At 37.4% G+C, this 21,637-nt stretch overlaps 1 protein-coding gene across 3 annotated transcripts in view; it reads right to left on the reverse strand.

The window, feature by feature from the left end:
• Positions 1-21,637, reverse strand: part of MTFR1 (mitochondrial fission regulator 1) — a 63,248-nt gene that overhangs the window by 24,475 nt on the left and 17,136 nt on the right. For all 3 annotated transcript variants that reach the window (XM_082601028.1, XM_082601029.1, XM_082601030.1), the window contains 2 exons: positions 17,564-17,662; positions 9,500-9,615 (listed from right to left, as the gene is read on the reverse strand). In XM_082601028.1, coding sequence (XP_082457154.1) covers positions 9,500-9,615; positions 17,564-17,662 — 215 coding nt within the window. The remainder of the gene's footprint in view (positions 1-9,499; positions 9,616-17,563; positions 17,663-21,637) is intronic.

Genomic DNA, 21,637 nt, shown 5'->3' on the forward strand with positions numbered 1-21,637 from the left:
TCTAACTTCAACAGTTAAAAGAAGTTGTCTCAAGGGAAATTTAAAAAGACAATGAACTGAATTAAAATAACAATATATCAAAACTTGTGGGACGCAGCTAAAAGCAGTGTTGAGAAGGAAGTTTACAGCACTAAATGCTTATATCAGAAAAAGAGGATTTGGTTCAGGATGGTGGCGTAGAAGGACGTGCTCTCACTCCCTATTGCAAGAGCACCGGAATCACAACTACCTGCTGAACAGTCATCGACAGGAAGACTGTCAACAGGAAGTCTTCGACAGGAAGACTCTGGAACTCACCAGAAAAGACACCCCACATCCAAAGACAAAGGAGAAGCCACAATGAGACGGGAGGGGGCGGCGCACAATCACAATAAAATCAAATCCCATAACTACTGGGTGGGTGACTCACAAACAGGAACACTTATTCCACAGATGTCCACCCACTGGAGTGAACATTCTGATCCCCATGTCAAGCTTCCCAACATGAGGGTCTGGCAACAGGAGGAGGAATTCCTAGAGAATCAGACTTTTAAGGCTAGCAGGATTTGATTACAGGACTTCGACAGGACTGGGGGAAACAAAGGCTCCACTCAGGGAGCACACACAAAGTAGTGTGCGCATCAGGAACCAGGGGAAGGAGCAGCGACCCTAGGGGAGACTGAACCAGACCTACCTGCTACTGTTGGAGGGTCTCCTGCAGAGGTTGGGGGTGGCTGTGTCTCGCCATGAGGACAAGGACACTGGCAGCGGAAGTTCTGGGAAGTACTCCTTGGCGTGAGCCCTCCCAGAGTCTGCCATTGGCCCCACCAAAGAGCCTGGGTAGACTCCAATGTTGGATCGCCTCAGGCCAAACAACCAACAGGGAGGGAACCCAGCTCCACCCATCAGCAGACAAGTGGATTAAACTTTTATTGAGCTCTGCCCACCAGAGCAACAGCCAGCTCTACCCACCACCAGCCCCTCCCATCAGAAAACTTGCACAAGCCTCTTAGATAGCCTCATCCACCAGAGGGCAGACAGCAGAAGCAAGAAGAACTATAATCCTGCAGCCTATGGAACAAAAGCCACATCCACAGAAAGACAGACAAGATGAAAAAGCAGAGGGCTATGTACCAGATGAGGGAACAAGATAAAACCCCAGAAAAACAACTAAATGAAGTGGAGATAGGCAACCTTTAAATGACACAATAGACCAGACAGATTTAATTGATATTTATAGGACATTCCATCCAAAAACAGCAGATTACACTTTCCTCTCAAGTGCACACAGAATATTCTCCAGGATAGATCACATCTTGGGTCACAAGTCAAGCCTCCGTAAATTTAAGAAAACTGAAATCATATCAAGCATCTTTTATGACCACAACGCTCTGAGATTAGAAATCAATTACAGGGGAAAAAAATGTAAAAAACACAAACACATGGAGGGTAAACAATATGGTACTAAAAAACCAAGAGATCACTGAAGAAATCAAAGAGGAAATCAAAAAATACCTAGAGACAAATGACAATGAAAACATGACAATCCAAAACCTATGGGATGCAGCAAAAGCAGTTCTAAGAGGGAAGTTTATAGCAATACAAGCTTACTTTAAGAAACAAGAAAAAACTCAAATAAACAACCTAACCTTACACCTAAAGGAACCAGAGAAAGAAGAACACACAAAACCCAAAGTTAGCAGAAGGAAAGAAATCATAAAGATCAGAGCAGAAATAAATGAAATAGAAACAAAGAAAACAATAGCAAAGATCAATAAAACTAAAAGCTGGTTCTTTGAGAAGATAAACAAAATTGATAAACCATTAGCTAGACTCATCAAAAAAAGAGGGAGAGGACTCAAATCAATAAAATTAGAAATGAAAAAGGCAAAGTTACAACAGACACTGCAGAAATACAAAGCATCCTAAGAGACTACTACAAGCAACTCTATGCCAATAAAATAGACAACCTGGAAGAAATGGACAAATTCTTAGAAAGGTATAACCTTCCAAGACTGAACCAGAAAGAAATAGAAAATAGGAACAGACCAATCACAAGTAATGAAGTTGAAACTGTGATTAAAAATCTTCCAACAAACAGAAGTCCTGGACCAGATGGCTTCACAGGTGAATTCTATCAAAGATTGAGAGAAGAGGTAACACCCATCCTTCTCAAACTCTTCCAAAAAACTGCAGAGGAAGGAACACTCCCAAACTCATTCTATGAGGCCAACATCACCCTGATACCAAAACCAGACACAGATACTACAAAAAAAAAATTACAGACCAATATCACTGATGAATATAGATGCAAAAATCCTCAACAAAATACTAGCAAACAGAATCCAACAACACATTAAAAGGATCACACACCATGATCAAGTGGGGTTTATCCCAGGGATGCAAGGATTCTTCAATATATGCAAATCAATCAATGTGATACACTATATCAACAAATTGAAGAATAAAAACCATATGACCATCTCAATGCAGAAAAAGCTTCTGACAAAATTCAATAACCGTTTATGATAAAAACTCTCCAGACAGTGGGCATAGAGGGAACATACCTCAACATAATAAAGGCCATATACGACAAACCCACAGCAAACATCATTCTCAATGGTGAAAAACTGAAAGCATTTCCTCTAAGATCAGGAATAAGACAAGGATGTCCACTCTCACCACTATTATTCAACATCATTTTGGAAGTCCTAGCCACAGCAATCAGAGAAGAAAAAGAAATAAAAGGAATCCAAATCAGAAAAGAAAAAGTAAAACTGTCACTGTTTGCAGATGACATGATACTATACATAGAGAATCCTAATGATGCCACCAGAAAACTACTAGAGCTAATGAAGGCATTTGGTAAAGTTGCAGGATACAAAATTAATGCACAGAGATCTCTTGAATTCCTATACACTAATGATGAAAAACCTGAAAGAGAAATTAAGGAAAAACACTCCCATTTACCATTGCAACAAAAAGAATAAAATACCTAGGAATAAACATACCTAGGGAGACAAAAGACCTTTATGCAGAAAACTATAAGACACTGATGAAAGAAATTAAAGATGATACAAACAGATGGAGAGATATAACATTTTCTTGGATTAGAAGAATGAACACTGCGAAAATGACGACACTACCCAAAGCAATCTACAGACTCAATGCAATCCCTATCAAATTACCAATGGCATGTTTTTATAGAACTAGAACAAAAAATCTTAAAATTTGTATGGAGACATAAAAGACCCCGAATAGCCAAAGCGGTCTTGAGGGAAAAAAACGGGAGCAGGAATCAGACTCCCTGACTTCAGACTATACTACAAAGCTACAGTAATCAAGACAATATGGTACTGGCACAAAAACAGAAATACAGATCAATGGCACAGGATAGAAAGCCCAGAGATAAACCCACACACCTATGGTCAACTAATCTATGACAAAGGAGGCAAGGATATACAATGGAGGAAAGTCTCTTCAATAAGAGACTGGGGTGGTGGTGTGATGAACTGGAAGATTGGGATTGACATATATACACTAATATGTATAAAATGGATAACTAATAAGAACCTGCTGTATAATATATAAATAAAATAAAATTCAAAAATTCAAAATAAAGAGAAAGTCTCAAATTAATAATATCAATTCTCAGCCAAAGAACCTAGAAAAAGAGCAAAATAAACTCAAAGTAAGCAGAAGGAAGAAAATGATAGGAGCAGAAATCAATAAAATTGAAAACCAAAAAAAGAAAAAAAGAAAAATCAATGAAAGAGAAAGTTTGTTCTTTGAAAAGATTAATAAAATTGACAACTATTTTAAAAAGAGAAGGCATAAATTACTAATATCAGGAATGAAATGGGATATATTACTATAGACCACGTAGCTATCAAAAGCATAATAAGGAAATACTACAAACAATTCTATACTCATAAATCTAACCAGTTAGATGAAATGGAACAATTAATTGAAAAATACAAACTACTACATCTCTTCCAATATGAAATTCGTAAGATAGTCACATAACTCTACTAAGGAACTTTAACTCATAATTTTAAAAACACACCAAAACTCAATTCCACCTATGGCCAATTAATCTATGACAAAGGAGGCAAGACTATACAATGGAGAAAAGTCTCTTCAATAAATGGTACTGGGAAAACCAGATAGTTAAATGTAAAACAATGAAATTAGAACATTCTTTAACACCATACACAAAAATAAACTCAAAATGGATTAAAGGCCTAAATGTAAGGCCAGACACTATAAAACTCTTAGAGGAAAACATAGGCACAACACCCTTTGACATAAATTGCACAGCAATATCTTTTTCAGTCAGTCTCCCAGAGTAACAGAAATAAAAACAGAAATAAACAAATGGAACCTAATTAAACTCAAAAGTGTTTGTACAGCAAAGGAAACCATAAACAAAACAAAAAGACAACCCACATAATGGGGGAAAATATTTGCAAACGAAGCAACCAGAAAGGGAGTAGTATCCAAAATATACAAGCAGTTCATGCAGCTCAAAATACAAAAAAACACCCAACCCAATCAAAAAATGGGCAGAAGACCTAAGAAGACATTTCTCCAAAGAAGACATACAGATGGCCAAGAAGCACATGAAAAGATGCTAAACATCACTAATCAGAGAAATGCAAATCAAAACTACAATAAGATATCACCTCACACCAGTGAGAATGCCCATCAGTCAAAAAATCTGCAAACAATAAATGCTGGAGAGGGTGTGGAGAAAAGGGAACCCTCCTACACTGTTGGTGGGAATGTAAATTGGTACAGCCAGTATAGAGAACAGTATGGAGGTTCCTTAAAAAAACTAAAAATAGAGCTACCATAAAATCCAGCAATCCCACTCCTGGGCATATATCCAGACAAAAACATACACGCACCCCAATGTTCACTGCAGGCACTGTTTACAATAGCCAAGACATGGAAGCAACCTAAATGTCCATCGACAGATGAATGGATAAAGAAGATGTGGTACATATATACAATGGAATATTACTCAGCCATAAAAAGAATAAAATAATGCCATTTGCAGCAACATGGATGGACCTGGAGATTATCATACTAAGTGAAGTAAGTCAGACAGAGACAGATATGATATTCGTCTTTCTCTGTCTGGCTTACTTCACTTGATATAATATCATATCGCTTATATGCGGAATCTAAAATGAACTTATAAAACAGAAACAGACTCACAGACTTAGAGAATGATCTTACGGTTATCAGTGGGGAAGGGTGGGAGGGAGGGATAAACTGGGAGTTTGGGATTGACAGGTATACACTGCTATGTTTAAAATAAAATGCCTTTTTGTATGTATAAATAGATAGATAGATAGATAGATAGGTAGATAGATAAATCTCACCAAAAAGAAATCTACAGGTCCGGATGGTTCACTGGATAATTCTCATAAATGTTTAAAGAATTAACACCAGTTCTATACAATCTCTTCAGAAAATAGATAGCTTCAGTTTTTGAAGCTAGTATTACTCTGACACCAAAACCAGACAAACAATCAGAGACTTAATTGTAAAACATAAAACTATAAACTTGAAAAAAACAAAAACAGGAGAAAATCCAAAGCATCTAACATAGGCACAGAGTTCTTACACTGACACCAAAAGCATGATCCGTAAAAGGGACAAATGAATGCATTAAAATATAAAACTTTTGCTGTGAAAGACCCTGTTAAATAGATGAAAAGGTAAGATTTAACTCGTCCTACTTGCCCTACATTTGGGAGGAAATGTTTACAAACCCACACCTCTGAAAAATGACTCATACCTAGCATATATAAAGAACTCGCAAAAGAAAACCAAATTAGAAAACGGGCAAAAGACGTGAAGAGACATTTTATTCGAAAGCATATGAAGATGGCAAACATATGAAACGATGTTCAACATTATTAGCCAATAAGGAAACACAAATTAAAATGAGATGCACAATACACACCTATTAGAATGGCAAAAAAAAAAAAAAGGAAAAAAGTAACATCATCAAATGCTGGTGAGGAGGCAGAGAAGCTGGCTTAGCCATACACTGCTGGTGGGAATGTAAAATAATACAGCCATTCTGGAAAACAGTGTGTCAGTTTCTTTAAAACTAAACACGCAACTACCTTATGACTCATATAAACCAACAATTGCCCTCATGGGCATTTATTCCAGAGAAATGAAAACTTATGCTGGCTCAAAATCCTGTACACATTTACATTAACTTTACTTATAAAAGCCAAGAACGAATCAATCCAGATGTCCATCAACTGGTGCATAGTTAAACAAACTGTGGTCCATCCATACCAAGGAATACTACTCAGTACTAAAAGGGAAGAACTGCTGATACACACAGCAATCTGGATGAATCACTAGAGATTATGCTTAGTGAAAAAAGCCAGTCTCAAAAGGTTGTATATTGTATGATTCAATTTATATACCTATCTTGAAATGACAAAATTGTGAAAATGGAGAACAGATAAGTGATTGCCATTAAGGAGGGGTTGGAGATGGAAGTGAAGCGGGTGTGGCCATAACAGGGCCACAGGAGGGGTTCTTATAGTATGGAAATGTTCTGCATCTTGATTTAACCAGTGTCAATATCCTAGTTGTGATAGTGTACCATGTTTTGCAGGATGTTACCACTGGAGAAAACTGGGTAAAGGGTACAGGAAATGCTTCTGTATTCTTTCTTGTAACTGCATGTGAAGAATCTACAATTATCTCAAGAAGTTTAATCAAAAAAATAAAATAAACATCTTAAAAAAGAAAGGCTGTGCTCGCTTCGGCAGCACATATACTAAAATTGGAACGATACAGAGAAGATTAGCGTGGCCCCTGCGCAAGGATGACACGCAACTTCGTGAAGCGTTCCATATTTTTTTCCAATGCAGGGGTTGCGGGTTTGATCCCTGGTCGGGGAGCTAGGATCCCACATGACTTGCGGCCAAAAAACCAAAACATAAAACAGTAGCAGTATTGCAACAAATTCAATAAAGACTTAGAAAAAAAAAAGGCTCTTTACCTGCTCATCCTGCAATAATCTGGTCTGTTCATCTACTGCTGTGTCCTCACTCCTACTTGTCATTCAAATCAAGTTCCTTCTTTGCTCTTGGATTACTTCATTCTTATTTTATTCAGCTAATACCACTCAAATGAAATTACTCTCTAGCTAAAGTCAATGATAATCTTTCAACTGCAAAACAAAATGGAAACTTGCTAGGTTTTTGGTTTACCCAGCCTCCAAGTATCTGACACCGATGGAAGTTTACTCTCCTTCCCTGAAGCTCTCCTACCTCTGCTTCCACGACAACACTCTCTGCTGGTTCTCCTTCTGCCTCTCGAGCTACTTCTGGCAGGTAGGGGAGTCCCTTCTTTCTCTTTTCTTTTTTTTTTCCTCCTGATTTACTCCCAAATGCCAGCTTTATCCAGGATACAATTGCTCTTCATGTCTTATATATGCTCCTTGAGTACTCTGGGTACCAGCCATTCTATCCACATGTTGAAGTGCAAGCACTCTTTATCAATATCTAGCTACATAAACTGTCTCCAGAGCAATGTCAACGTCCCACAGGAAGCTCAAACACAGCATATTCCACATTGGGCTACCTCTTACTCCCACCCTCCAGAAAGAAATCTGTTTTCCTATATTCTTATTAATTGTTCCACGATTCTCATATCCTAGCCAGAAACCTGGGAGTTATCCTAGACTCTTCCTTTCTCAACCCCAATACCCAAAAAGTTTCTTAAAAAAGTTTGAAATTCTTCTGAGTATCTCTTGATTTTGTCCTTTTTCTCCATGCCTTCTGTCGGTTTCTTAATTTAGTCACACTCTTATCATCTCTTATTTAGCCTATTTCCTGACTTGGCTCCCTTCTATTCTTTACACTGTTTACAAGGAAATCTAACTAAAATACAAATTTGGTATTATTCCTAGGATGCTTACATTGCTTCCATCGCTCTACAGTGCTTTCAGGAAAAAAGTGTAAACTTCTTAGCCTAACATGTATGACCTTTAAACCTCGACCTACTTTCCATATTCACCTCCTACAGCTTAGCCTTCTCTGCTACTCTCTAGCCTCATGGAGCCATTTGGAGTTTCCTGAACATGCCATGTGGCCTCCTGATGAGTACCTTTAAGCACATTCACTGTACCTGGAATACAGCCTTCCTGGTTGAGCGGCTCCTACTGCCCCTCAGCACTCGGCTCTATCAGCCCCTCCCCCCGAGAAGCCTTGCTGAACCTCTCACCCCACAGTGGCTTCTGTATTTACATAGTAGTCTTTCCAGGATCGCTGTTATTGATTTCCTTTTGTAATCTCCTCTAGCAAGTATTTCCAAGTATTCCTGGAAAGCTGGGACGGTGTCTTATTTTATCTATGTATCCTTCATGCCTAATAAGAAGAGCTGAATAAGCTGAATAGGTGTTTATTAGATTGAAGAGTAGTCAGTAATTTACTCAGGCTCTATCAAATAAATGAAAGCACTTCTCTAACTCTTGCATACTGTCTCCTTTGAATCAAAACTCATCCTGAAGCCAGGACATGGAACCAACCTAAGTGTCCATCAACAGATGAATGGATAAAGAAGATGTGGCACATATATACAATGGAATATTACCCAGCCATAAAAAGAAACGAAATTGAGTTATATGTAGTGAGGTGGATGGACCTAGGGTCTGTCATACAGAGTGAAGTAAGTCAGAAAGAGAAAAACAAATACCGTATGCTAACACATATATGGAATCTAAAAAAAAAAAAAAAAAAAGGGTACTGATGAACCTAGTGGCAGGGCAGGAATAAAGACGCAGATGTAGAGAATGGACTTGAGGACACGGGGTTGGGGAAGGGTAAGCTGGGGCGAAGTGAGAGTAGCATCCACATATATAGAATATACACTACCGAATGTATAATAGTTAGCTAGTGGGAAGCAGCCGCATAGCAGAGAGATCAGCTCGGTGCTCTGTGATGGCCTGGAGCGGTGGGATAGGGAGGGTGGGAGGGAGGCTCAAGAGGGAGGGGATATGGGGACATATGTATACATATGGCTGATTCACTTTGCTGTACAACAGAAACTAACATAGTATTGTGAAGCAATTATACTCCAATGAAGATCTATTAAAAAAAAGACTATCTTGACTATACAAATTTCCTAATATGATCCACAGTGATTCCTCTGCCTCAATAAGACCATTAGAATTACTTACTTATCTAAACGTATTTATGATAGGTCTTTCTGATTTCTCATTTTAGAATGTAAACTTCCTAAAGGCAAGGAATTCTGTAATTCTTAAGGACTAGGACACAGTTACAGGTCTCTAAGAACTTTACAAATACCAGCTGAGTGTTTAAAATGAACAGAAAAGATGACCGCTTAAAAAAAAAAAAAAGAAAAGAACTGGGTTACTAGAGATCAAATTAGGCTAATAAAAGGAAATACTGTAAATGTATCATTTTAAAATACTAAATACCGCATCTCAGCTCTGATAGCCATCCAGACTAACCTTCGTCTTGTTGAACACTCTCCTTCTTCTTTGGCTACCCATCCAACATCAGCAAAAGACACCACTGCATCCTCTCCTGGCTGTCTGGGGCTCCATTCTGTTGTAGGGCTGGTAAGCTGTAAGTTACAAATAGGGAAAATTCTTCATCTAGCACCACAATGGTAGAATAAAACATTTTCTCACCTAAGGAAAATCATCAGCTCTAGCATTACAAACACACGGACAGTTTCTAGCATTTCCATTGAAGGTCTCCATGAAAGAGACCTTTAGTTATGTCATACTGTTGTTTAATAGTGCATGCAATCTCTGAATTATAATTTAACTCCTTCAATTTTTATTTTACAGGTCAAATGAGACTCATTAAAAAAAACAAAAACCTCTGTTCATCCTGAAACATTAAGAAAATTTTTAGAATTTAAACATTATAAATCAGTTCTTTTCTGAAGAGATTTAGTAAAAAGTACAGTGGCCAATTTGTGCTAAATCTGGGAATATTTTAAAAGGGATATTATATAGATACACTGTTATAATAATGAAAATACATTTTCAAATATCATTAGATCTCTTGATTTTTAAATTAAAGTATTAACTATATTAAAGAACCAAAAATACAAATAGCAGTAGAACAGAATTCTCTAGCTAACCTTAAACACCTAGATGAAGGAACAGAATATGCTGAAATAAATATAACAAAGAAAAAGCATGCAAGTTCTGAAACTGACCTTCAAAAAATGGAAAAATAACTTAATTGAATTAAATTTAAGTTTTGTTATACAGATAATGCCTCAGAGCCAGATGGCCAATGAATAATAGTTATCAGATTAATGTAATACTTCCTACAAGTTGAAGTAAGGTTTAAATAAAAAAGAAAATGCAGACTTTTTAATTGAAGAAAAACGTTTAAGAGGCCAAAGAGATTTACATGTATTTATCAGAAAGCTTCTACAGTAACCCATGCTTTGTTTGAACCTTCTTACTATTATCATTGCCAGATGAAGCTTTTGGAAACTACACTTAATAATACTTGTTCCGGGTTTCCCTGGTGGCGCAGTGGTTGAGAGTCCGCCTGCTGATGCAGGGGACATGTGTTCGTGCCCTGGTTCGGGAAGATCCCACATGCCGCGGAGCGGCTGGGCCCATGAGCCATGGTCGCTGAGCCTGCGCGTCTGGAGCCTGTGCTCCGCAACGGGAGAGGCCACGGCAGTGAGAGGCCCGCGTACCCCAAAAAAAATACTTGTTCCTCGACTGTAAAATATACCATACAAACACATAATACTAATATGGTTAAAATTTTTAAATAATATATCTTTACTATTAAGAATAAAATTTTAACTAAACATACTGGCTACTGGTATGTGCACGCATTCAGATATCATAATTACCCAACATTATCAACTTCATAGAGTAGTATTAGAAAACTGACATTTTAACAAGATACTAAGAATATCAAGTATTTAAAATGCCTTAAATTATGGCTTTTGGGAAGGAAGGGGGTATAGGCAAGAAAGAAAACAAGTATATTAGAAGAGTAGAGATTTAAGAACTTAATCCTGGGCAAAAACAAAAACAAAAAAACTAATAACGGAATTAACATGAAAAAGCTTTTAAAATACCAGTGTTTTAAGGCACACAGTGGAGTAACTGTGGTCAGAAGAGAAAAAAAGTATAAGCTTCAGCAAGTACATTGTCAAGAGACATGATCAAAGAAAAACCAAAAAGAAGATTTTTCTACTTCTCCCTTATATGTTTCAGAAACTTATCTAAATAAGTCAATAAACAAATAGTTTTCAGTAAATTGGTATCTTGTACAACTTAAATAATATAAATGAACTGGGCATCACATCTGGTCTCAAGAGCCTGCGAATCTGGCAATATTCTGTTTCTAACCATTTCTAAGAACAGAATGGTATATTAATACCCCCATAACATTATAAAATGGAGATTCTAAGTGGGTTACATGGAGATTCGGGAACAGGAAGGTCCCCCAAGCTCTGTGGAAGCTCCTAGAAGATACAGTATTTAATGGGCTATTTTGTACAAGTGACAAATAATCATAAAGGTAAAACCTGAATGGTCCCTTCCTTAAGGTGCTAGTTCATGAAGATCAATTTGGTTACCTAACTCTTTGTTTAGAAAATAAAATTTTGTTCCAATACACTTACTAGTTGGTAGGAAGAAAGGTATATTTAAGATAAATAAAAATCTAGTTTTGACCTTAAGACTTCTTACCTTCTCATAAAAGCTACAAAAATTGCTGTTTTCTTCCCAGATATTTTTGTTCATAAAAGGAAGCAAAATACTTTTCTAAGAATACTCAAAAATATAAGTTAAACCCATTCTGTGACAGCCTTTCAAAGTATTTTATTTTATAATGTAAAGATCATACAATATTTCTCAATTTTACATCTGTAACACTTCGCATATTAAACATGAAATGTTGCTTTTTGCACAAACTTTTAAAAAAAAAAAACAATTATTCCACGGACTTAGTCTGTAATCTTACTGAGCATTGACTATATTTAATCACTGAAATAATACCATGTCTATAACATGTACTCAATGAGATGAAAATGTTAATGATACTGTCAGGAACCAATTCCAAAACTGATAATACCTGTATCATTTCTAACTGACATCCTGCCCCACAAAACAAAGTAGTTTTAGTATTTAAGTCACGTACCTACATTATAACAGTGATTTATGCCACCAAAAAAGAAGCCTAACAAAGTCCCTGGGGAAACTCATACAAAAAACAAAATAAAACTGAAAAAAATCTAATCTTTTTTTAAAAGGCCACTTCAGTTGTTGCCGAAATGGGCACTCAGTAGCATTAAGAATGAAACAGGAAGTACAGTTCACCTAGTAAACTACTAGTTTAGGTGAGGTCACTGTAGGCAAGGGGACTGAGGGCATGGAATTCTTGGAGGTATGATTTAGACACCACTACTAACATGCATGGATGATGAATGCGAAGTTTGAAAAAGAAAAGGTCAACTTACTGAAGGTTCCAGCAAGGTCCTGTCCTACCACAGCTATGGTTAGTAGGGGAAGAAAAAAAAAAAACGACAGAAAGGTTTTTTTTCAAAATCAAGGGCATTATAAAATTTAAAATAAAATTAGTGCTTATTGATTTATCAGTATCCAAATTCCTTTCAGAAAGTAAGAAAAGCATTTCATTCAGAGCAAAATTCAGTAAGAGCATTGTATTTTTACTGATCTTAGGAAATTCAAATCAACATTTGAAACAATTTAAATTATCCAAGATTCAATTATCCTTCAAGAATTTTACTGAAGTAATTTCAGGTAATTTTAAATATTCTGATAATGTAAAACTACACTGAAGAAATTGATTTATTTAATAAAACGCATAAAAGAAAAATATAAAGCTTGTACAAAAGTTGAAATACTTAGAATAAAATATTAGAAGAGCTCGCTTTGTCCTCATGTGACTTTTCATAAAATAAACACACTGGTATTGGGAACCAGGATTCTCTCAGTTTCTTGCCAAAAACGGTGTAACAGCAAATATACTCAGTCTATTTTACCACCTTTTGTTTACAGCCAAATGCAAAACATGTATTCTTAAAAGTAACATGGTAAAAAAACTTCTAGATTTTTAATTACAGATTTAATTATTCCTCTTTTTCTACCAATTCCTGTCATAGTAAGAAAAAGTAAAAGCAGAATTTCTGCATTGTAATACAGTGACATACAATGACACCAATAGGCCAAGAGGTATACCTGAGTAAAGAACACCAAACGAAATGTTCTAGCTGAGACAGGCACTAACATTGCTGAGTAAGGTGGTCACTTAAAAAAAAACTGAGCATCTATTAACCCTTCCTATTCACGACCCACCTAGAATGGGGGAGGGAAGGAAGGTGAGGGGGAGAAAAGGGAGAAGAAAAAGGACCAGAGAGACAAGAGGGAAGGAAATGTGTGTGTGTGTCTCTCAAAATAACCTAGGAAGGTAAGTAACAGTATCCCCATGGAAAAACAAGTCCATTACTGAGAATGAATAAAACATCACAAACATTAGTTATTTACTGAGTTGGGCTTCAAGTTACTACGCCATGTTACCAAATTTATAAAACGTAATGCATATATCTGGATTCAGTTACCCTTAAGGGCCATTTTATAGCTAAAAATATCAAGAAATGGACATCACATACAGTATGACATCACATGCTAGTACAGTCCAGATTATCAGACAGTCACTGGGAAAAATATGAAGTTTAACAATGAATTTTAGTATGAATCCAGGCACTTATCCTCAGATGGCTCAGACATCAAGACCATGATGATACCACACCACATCTCCCACCTCACTAGCTTCTGACCGAGGGGCCTTGTCTTAGTTCCCCAACAGTAACTTCCGTCTTTGCCTCAGGACCTCTGCACTTACTGTTCTCTCTGCCAACACTGCCCCACCTCCATCCCTCTCCCTGACTCTTTGAGGGGCTGGCTCTTTTTAATCCTTAATTGTCATTCCTCCAGGGATGCCTTCCCAGACCACCACTGTTAGTCTCCCCATGCTATGCCAATTTTTCCTTCACTGCACTTAGTACAAATTATAGTTTTACGCTTATTAGCATATTTCCTTGCTTAATCTCTCTCCCACTGAACCATATCCCAGTAACGGTAGAGATCGTGTCCCTTTGGTTCACCACTGACCAACAGCACCTAACATAATGCATGGATTTCAAGCTGATTTGCTAAATAAAGATGGGCTGCCATGGGGCAGGCGGCTGTTTTACTTCCACCTTTAGTCACAGTGTGTGGACTTCGGTGAGAACCTTATTCATTACTTGTTTGGTTACAGAACATTCCCTCCACCACCAATTCCAACAATCACTCCTAGCAATCTAAGAAAATAGCCTGGGGCAGGGTTTCCACAGGAAAAAAAGGTAATCCAGGTTAAATTTCCCAGAGTTCGGCCAGTTACTGAGCAGGGATTCAAACTACTGTAGCACAGGGCCCAGTCCCCACCCTCCCCTTATCTGATGGTATGCAGAAGCACTTTTTTTTTGCCTTAGATTTTTCTAAGTGTAGTATTTATTACCCCAATGAGCCACACTTAAGTTCCATGTTTTTCTTTAACTCATAAAATTTGAAATTTATAAAAATGACCCTAAAGGTGCTTTAGTGATTACTTTCATAATTTGCCAATAGATGATTATCTTACTGCTGTAAACTTTCTTTAGCAAAATACTAAAACACAATCTGTAAATGAAGTCCTCAAACTCGGCTGCATGAGAAGCTTCTGAAGAGGTTTTAAAAAACAAATGAAAAAAAAAATCGAATATATGAAATTCGGATTTAGTAAGCCTTGGATGACACCTTATATTCTTTATACGTTCCGTAAGTGTTTTTGCAAGGAGGCTGGGGCCTTGGAGGCTGGGGCCTGAGCATGGATATTTTATTTTTTTAAGCTCCTGGTGATTTAATCATGCAGCCAGTATTGAGAACCACTGCAAATCAAAACCTCTGAACTCCATTCCAACAAACAGAGCAAAGAAACACTGAGTGCTTTCATATGTTTTTTTAACATTCATTACCTCATTTTATTCCCAGCCCAATATTCATTGGGCCCATTAACTGGATGAAGGTGTAAATAAATGTGCTGATCTGTGTTCTGATTTGTGAAACTATAAATACACAGAAATCCAATTTGTTTAAAAAAAAAAAAAGGCAAAAGTTTTGGGAATTCCCTGGCAGTCCAGTGGTTAGGACTCCAGGCTTCCAATGCAGGGGGCATGGGTTTGATCCCTGGTCCGGGAATTAAGAGCTCGCATGCCAAGCGGCACGGCCCAAAGAAAAAAAAAAATCCAATCTGTAAAATCAGGGAGTTCACTTAGACAACCAAGTAGATTAATCTGCTATTCTGCTGCAAGGTGGCAATAACAATAAAATCCCATCACTAGCATACTTTTATTGTGCGCTAATTATGTACCAGTTACGATATTCAGGGCTTTGCGTGGAGTATCTTGTCTAACCCTCACAACACAAAGTAACATGCCTGTCTTGCCCATCATTTATGTGAGAGTCTTACTTGTCTGCAGATATATGGGTCAGCTGACAACAATGAAAAGATGGTGTGATTTAGAAGGAACATACTGAGGCTTAAGATTTTGGAGGTGAAACTGTTGTGAGAGCGACCAACTTGAGGTAATGCCTATTGAGTGCTGGGTACAAGGAATAGAAGTGAAAGTCAACAGGAGCAGAGGAAGAAAAGGAAATACGAGACTAAGTTCCAAAAGACAGTGAAATCACCCAGGACAACAAAGGACTGGCTTTGACTGCTAACTCCTGCTTCTGAATTGACCCATGAACACCTCATTCTCAAGTTTAATCTATTTCAACTTTTGTCTCCCTCCCTGGGTCCCACGGTGGTTCCCCAGTTCCAGAATTTCTATAGCAGTATTTACTCATGTTGGACTCTTAGACAGTCCAAATACATTCCATATCAATCAAAACCTCCAAATGAGCCCAAAAAATAGCAAAAATGAATTGTCAATTTTATTACTCTTAAACTGCATCCCTTATATTTTTTGAAGACTCTATATTTTTTATATTTCTGATAGATGTAGTAAAAAAATTAAATTAAAAAAACAGAAGATACAGGAGAATGATAGCAGATTTAAAATATCTAAATTAAGTAGCAGATAAAACACTCACTTGAAGATTGATGCTGAATTTGAAAAGACGCAGCATGCTACAAAACTGCCTGGAAGTAAAAAAATCTCACTATAAACAAATGTCTTCTGTTTTCTATTACATTCTCAAGTAGGTCACCAACATTTCTCTTACCTTACTCCTCTCCTTTATGTTAATCTATCTCTTTTCAAATGCAGCTCCAGTACTAAACCTAAAACTCTTATTCTGCTCAGACGTTTCTAAGTGACTAATAACATTGAGAAAGAGAATCCTGCCAAGAAAATGAACTTGGCCCTAGTACTTCGGCCCACTGACTGTCAAGGCAGATTTGGGTTGCTACCAGAAAATGCTGGATAATCTCTACGTCCTTTCATACATCTCTAGCTATGGGAACACAAATGCAAGTTCTCCTGCAACTAGGTTAAGCAGACAGATAAAATTTTAATGGAATGGAGCAATCAGAAGAAAAGTTACTAAGTCTTAGTTAACACAATAGTTATTTGAAGGAAACTGGCAAATAAAGCAATCAGCAATTGGTGTCTCAGTGAACTGAATTCTCAGAAATTGTGCTTGAGAGAATTACTATCATAGCTTTCTCTACTTTGATTTTAAAAAGCCCATCATTTGATAAAAATTACTTCTGGAAAGTTCCAATCTGTCAATCTCTAGATTGATGCACAAAGGTCTTGCCAGTCAATCTGCAAGTGGGCATAACAATGACCAACCTTGTTAGTCAACCTGAACAAATGCTAATTTCTACCACTTACTTAGAAACAGATTTTTAACTCTCTCTATGAGGAGGAGTGATTTATAAGTAAGACATCTAAGAAGCTCGCGGGGACACTTTTGACCTTTTGAATTATGAGTTAAACTTATCTTCCACATTTCACATGCTAATCTATTATTTAAAATTGGTATAGATTATCTGCTGAACTTTATATACTTAAATGTTGAACTAAAAGATTTTCTTATTACTACTGTAGAGAATTACTGAAAAACAAGAATAAAGCCATGTGATACATGTCTCACACTAAAACAACCGTAAGGAACAAAAACCCAAATCAAGAAAATAGGAACTTATCTCCAAGCAGAGCTGAGCTACTCCTGAATTGGTGCTAGAAGACAGGGCTCAAGGTCACCTGGGAATTAACAACTGCTTGGCTTATTATATGCTTCTAAGTCTGCGTATGTATTCTTAAGGATAAATGTCTTACAGAGCTTGAATAATCACTTCACAGAGGAACTAAAATTAGAAAGACTTTGCCGTGGTTTTTATCCTCTTTTATTTTATTGATAGCAGCATCAATAGAGGGGAGAGGGTCAAAAAGTACTTTTAAAGCTGTCTGGCCTATTTACATCACAAAAGCACATATTAGTATAAAATCTGAAATATGTAAAATACAGTACCTGAAACTGAACTCTTGGACACTGGATCAGAGATAAATTAGTACCAATTTTCCTTACGATACTTCGAGATGAACCATATGGCTTCCCAGACCAAAGTACCTAAGTAGGAACAAACAAAAGTTTAATTATAAGACTTACAGAACTGTTAATACAAAGCATTGGACAATTAATTGCATGACATGCTGACACATTAATTATGGGATCACAAAGCTCTATATGTTACGGAAAATGAGCTAATATTTCTCAATTAAAAATTAAAGAATATATACAGCAGGTTGTTACTAATGCAATAAAGTTCAATGTAAGGCATTATATAAAAGTGTAAAAGAACAACTAGTGGAAGTTCCCTGGTGGTTCAATCCCTGGTTGGGGATCTGATGCAACAAGCCGTGCAGCATGGCCAAAAGGAAAAAAAAGAAAGAAGTACTAGTAATTGTAAAATAAAATCATATTAGGAGTAAAAACTCATCTATTTTCCTTAGGTTTTCATACTACTCTGCAGAGGCAACTATTTTATCTCCTCTGCTATATTTTTAGAATTTTATAAGTTTCTCAAAACTACAAGCTACTTATAATAGACTTTCAAAACAAATGCAAATCAGTACAAAGTTCAGAATCTGAATTTGTACGATGCAGGATGCTGTATTTTGTTTGCTGCACAAGAAGGCCTGGCCAAGGGTGAGTGGGGGCCAAACTCCAGTTGTACTACATCTTCTTGTGAGGCCTTGTCTCAGGGGAAAGGTGTCTTTTCCTAATTTATACAAAAGTACTAAATAGGCTAGTGATAACCCTAACGAGCGGAATGTTTCAGATGAAATCATAACACACAGAGGACATTATGCTATGCTTAAAGCAAAAACAAACACAAACCTCCAAAGCAAAAAGCAAACCAAAAATGCACAGGCAGGATGTTAAATCATTACGAATTGTACCTTGAAACTTCTCCCCAAGTATATGCTCTTTCCTTAAAGAGAAAAACTATCCATCTGTTTTGAGTGCTATACCTGAAAGCCTGGACAGAAGAGGTAAAGAGAGGTGGTATACTATTAAAAGCAATTTGGAAAAAAAAGAATGTGAATGATATGACTATTTACTAATTCATTCAACTGAGATATTCAATTGCATCCTAAAACTATTAAATAAATAGTACCAAATCAGCTGGCATGTATTCTGAGCAATGGACACTGACCCCTTTTTAAAGTCACTCCATGCCCATTCTAATTTAAAGAATGGAATTACAGTATGACCAAGCAATGTTACTGTAAACAGTTGAACCAAGCAATGTTACGTAAACAGCCATGGCTCCAACACATAACCCTACCTAGACCTTTAGACCATTCTAAAAGCATGCACAACTTGTAAAACGAGTATAGAAGCAAGCTGACGTCTTAGATTTTAGCAATCAAATCCAATTTAAGGTTAACAGGATGAATCAAAGTGAGGATCACGGGGTACATATAATACCTCTGGCATCTGCCTCTGCTCATATAATTCTCATCATCAATATGGTCAAAGTTTCAGATAAATAACAAGGACCTACTGTCCAGCACAGGGAACTATATTCAGTGTCTTGTAATAACCTATAATAGGAAAGAATCTGAAAAAGAACAGATATATACAAATATATGTATAACTGAATCACTTTGCTGTACATCTGAAGCTCACACAACACTGTAAATTAACTATACTTCAATTTTTAAAAAATGGATTTAAAAAAATGTTCAAAGTTTCACTGACTGTTTACCTGGGAGAGTTCCAGAAAGTACTATAACCTCCACTGGCTACTATAACCAACAAAAACTATAACTCCTGTTTTAGCAATATAAATTAAAAGGATGGACAGGTTGGAAAACTGGTCAGTGGAAAGATAAGAAGACATCAATACTGAAATAAGAATATTAAACAAAGAATATAAGAGGTAAAGTTACTGTGAAGCTTAGAAGAGAATTACGTGGAGTTCAGGAAAGCAAATCATTCAAACCAATGATCATACAGAGGATTATCACATGCATAGTGTTAATAACACATGAGGACCAAGAGGAGGAAAAAGGGAAGAATCACAGCCTTACACACTCAACCTAAGAGGCCAAGAAAAGCAAGAGGGAAGAGAAATGGGGATATAGGTATAGCTGATTCACTTTGTTATAAAGCAGAAACTAACACACCATTGTAAAGCAATTATACTCCAATAAAGATAAAAAAAAAGAGGCCAAGAAAAAATAAGAAGGGCAAGTAATTCTAAAACAGACAGTATTTAAGCAAACTCTTTACCTTTATACATGTTAACAGGCATCGATCTTTAAAAAAAATATCCATAGGGCAATAGTAACTACACCATTCAATCATTTCTTCTGTCTTCTATTTAGCCATGAGTCAGTACTCTCCTATGATGTAGGAGAATGCTATTTATACATCACAATGTGACGATTACACAGTCTAATGTGAATCTTCCATCCCTCCAGTAAGCAAAGATCTGAACTGCAGATGAAGAGGACAAAAGCTCACGAAGAAAAGTTCCAAAAGGATTTGCCAAGGTCAGAAACTAAGATTTCTGCCAGCTTTTAGCCTTCCTTGCTATGCAGGCTTCAGGGCTAAGTTTCAACTATTATCTTCCCATCTGCTTTATATCAGAAGGAAAGAATACCAGGTGCCTTCAACAAGGGAAGGTGGCCAAAGCTGCAGCTTTTACTTATAAGGAATAAGTAGACTATTTAGGCTTTTGATGCAAAGTTAAGGAAAGTAAAAGAACAGATTGCCTTATGTGATTATTTTTTCAAGTATACACAGTGGACTAACATAATGCTGTTCTGTTACTTGTGAACTGCATAGCATTTAAGCACCAAAAATTATGAAGCAGGAGTCTATATAAGCTAATGACTGGGATATTTAGAAAGAGGAGGGGCCATAACCTTCACTGGATTGAAGAAAAAGTAAGGGGAGGGAGCAGCTAACTTCCAAGAAGTCTAAAACTAGGTCTTAACTTTATTTTTTCTATTCAGCCCTCATGGACGGGGAGAAATTGTAAATGGCTGTGAAGAAATAATGAACAGATGGCATGGAAAGTCACCATCTGTGCATTGGGAGGCTGTATGGCCCAAGTGCATCTCCTACCCTAACTGGTGGCTGAACTGTGCCTTGTCAGTACACTTGTTTGGAGAAGGAAAGGCTTCCTCTAAAGATGAACTGTCATTAATATCTTTTCAGATCTAAGAGAGAGGGCAGAGAGAAAACTGTCCTTACTAGACAATTCGATTTCATTAAGAAATAAGAATTCGGCTTCCCTGGTGACGCAGTGGTTAAGAATCCTCCTGCCGGGGCTTCCCTGGTGGCGCAGTGGTTGAGAATCCACCTGCCAATGCAGAGGACACGAGTTCGTGCCCCGGTCCAGGAAGATCCCACATGCCACGGAGTGGCTGGGCCCGTGAGCCATGGCCTCTGAGTCTGCGCGTCCAGAGCCTGTGCTCTGCAATGGGAGAGGCCACAACAGTGAGAGGCCCGCGTACCACCAAAAAAAAAAAAAAAAAAAAAGAATCCTCCTGCCAATGCAGGAGACATGGGTTCGAGCCCTGGTCCAGGAAGATCCCACATGCCACGGAGCAACTAAGCCCGTGCGCCACAACTACTGAGCCTGCGCTCTAGAGCCTGTGAGCCACAACTACTGAGCCCGCATGCCACAACTACTGAAGCCCACACACCTAGAGCCCGTGCTCCACAACAAGAGAAGCCACCGCAATGAGAAGCCCGCGCACCACAACGAAGAGTAGCCCCCGCTCAGCGCAACTAGAGAAAACCCGTGCGCAGCAACAAAGACCCAACGTAGCCAAAAATAAGTAAAATAAATAAATTAATTAAAAAAAGAAACGAATTCAATTCCATTAAGAAAAAATTAAGTAATAGCAATTATTATTATTATTTTCAATTATTTATTTTTGGCTGTGTTGTGTCTTCGTTGCGGTGTGTGGGCTTCTCACTGCAGTGGCTTCTCTTGTTGCAGAGCACGGGCTCTAGGCACACGGGCTTCAGTAGTTGTGGCTCACGGGCTCTAGAGCGCAGGCTCAATAGTTGTGGTGCACG

The sequence above is a fragment of the Mesoplodon mirus genome, assembly GCF_964341445.2.
Source record: "Mesoplodon mirus genome assembly, chromosome: 16".
Classification (NCBI taxonomy): Eukaryota; Metazoa; Chordata; class Mammalia; order Artiodactyla; family Ziphiidae; genus Mesoplodon; species Mesoplodon mirus.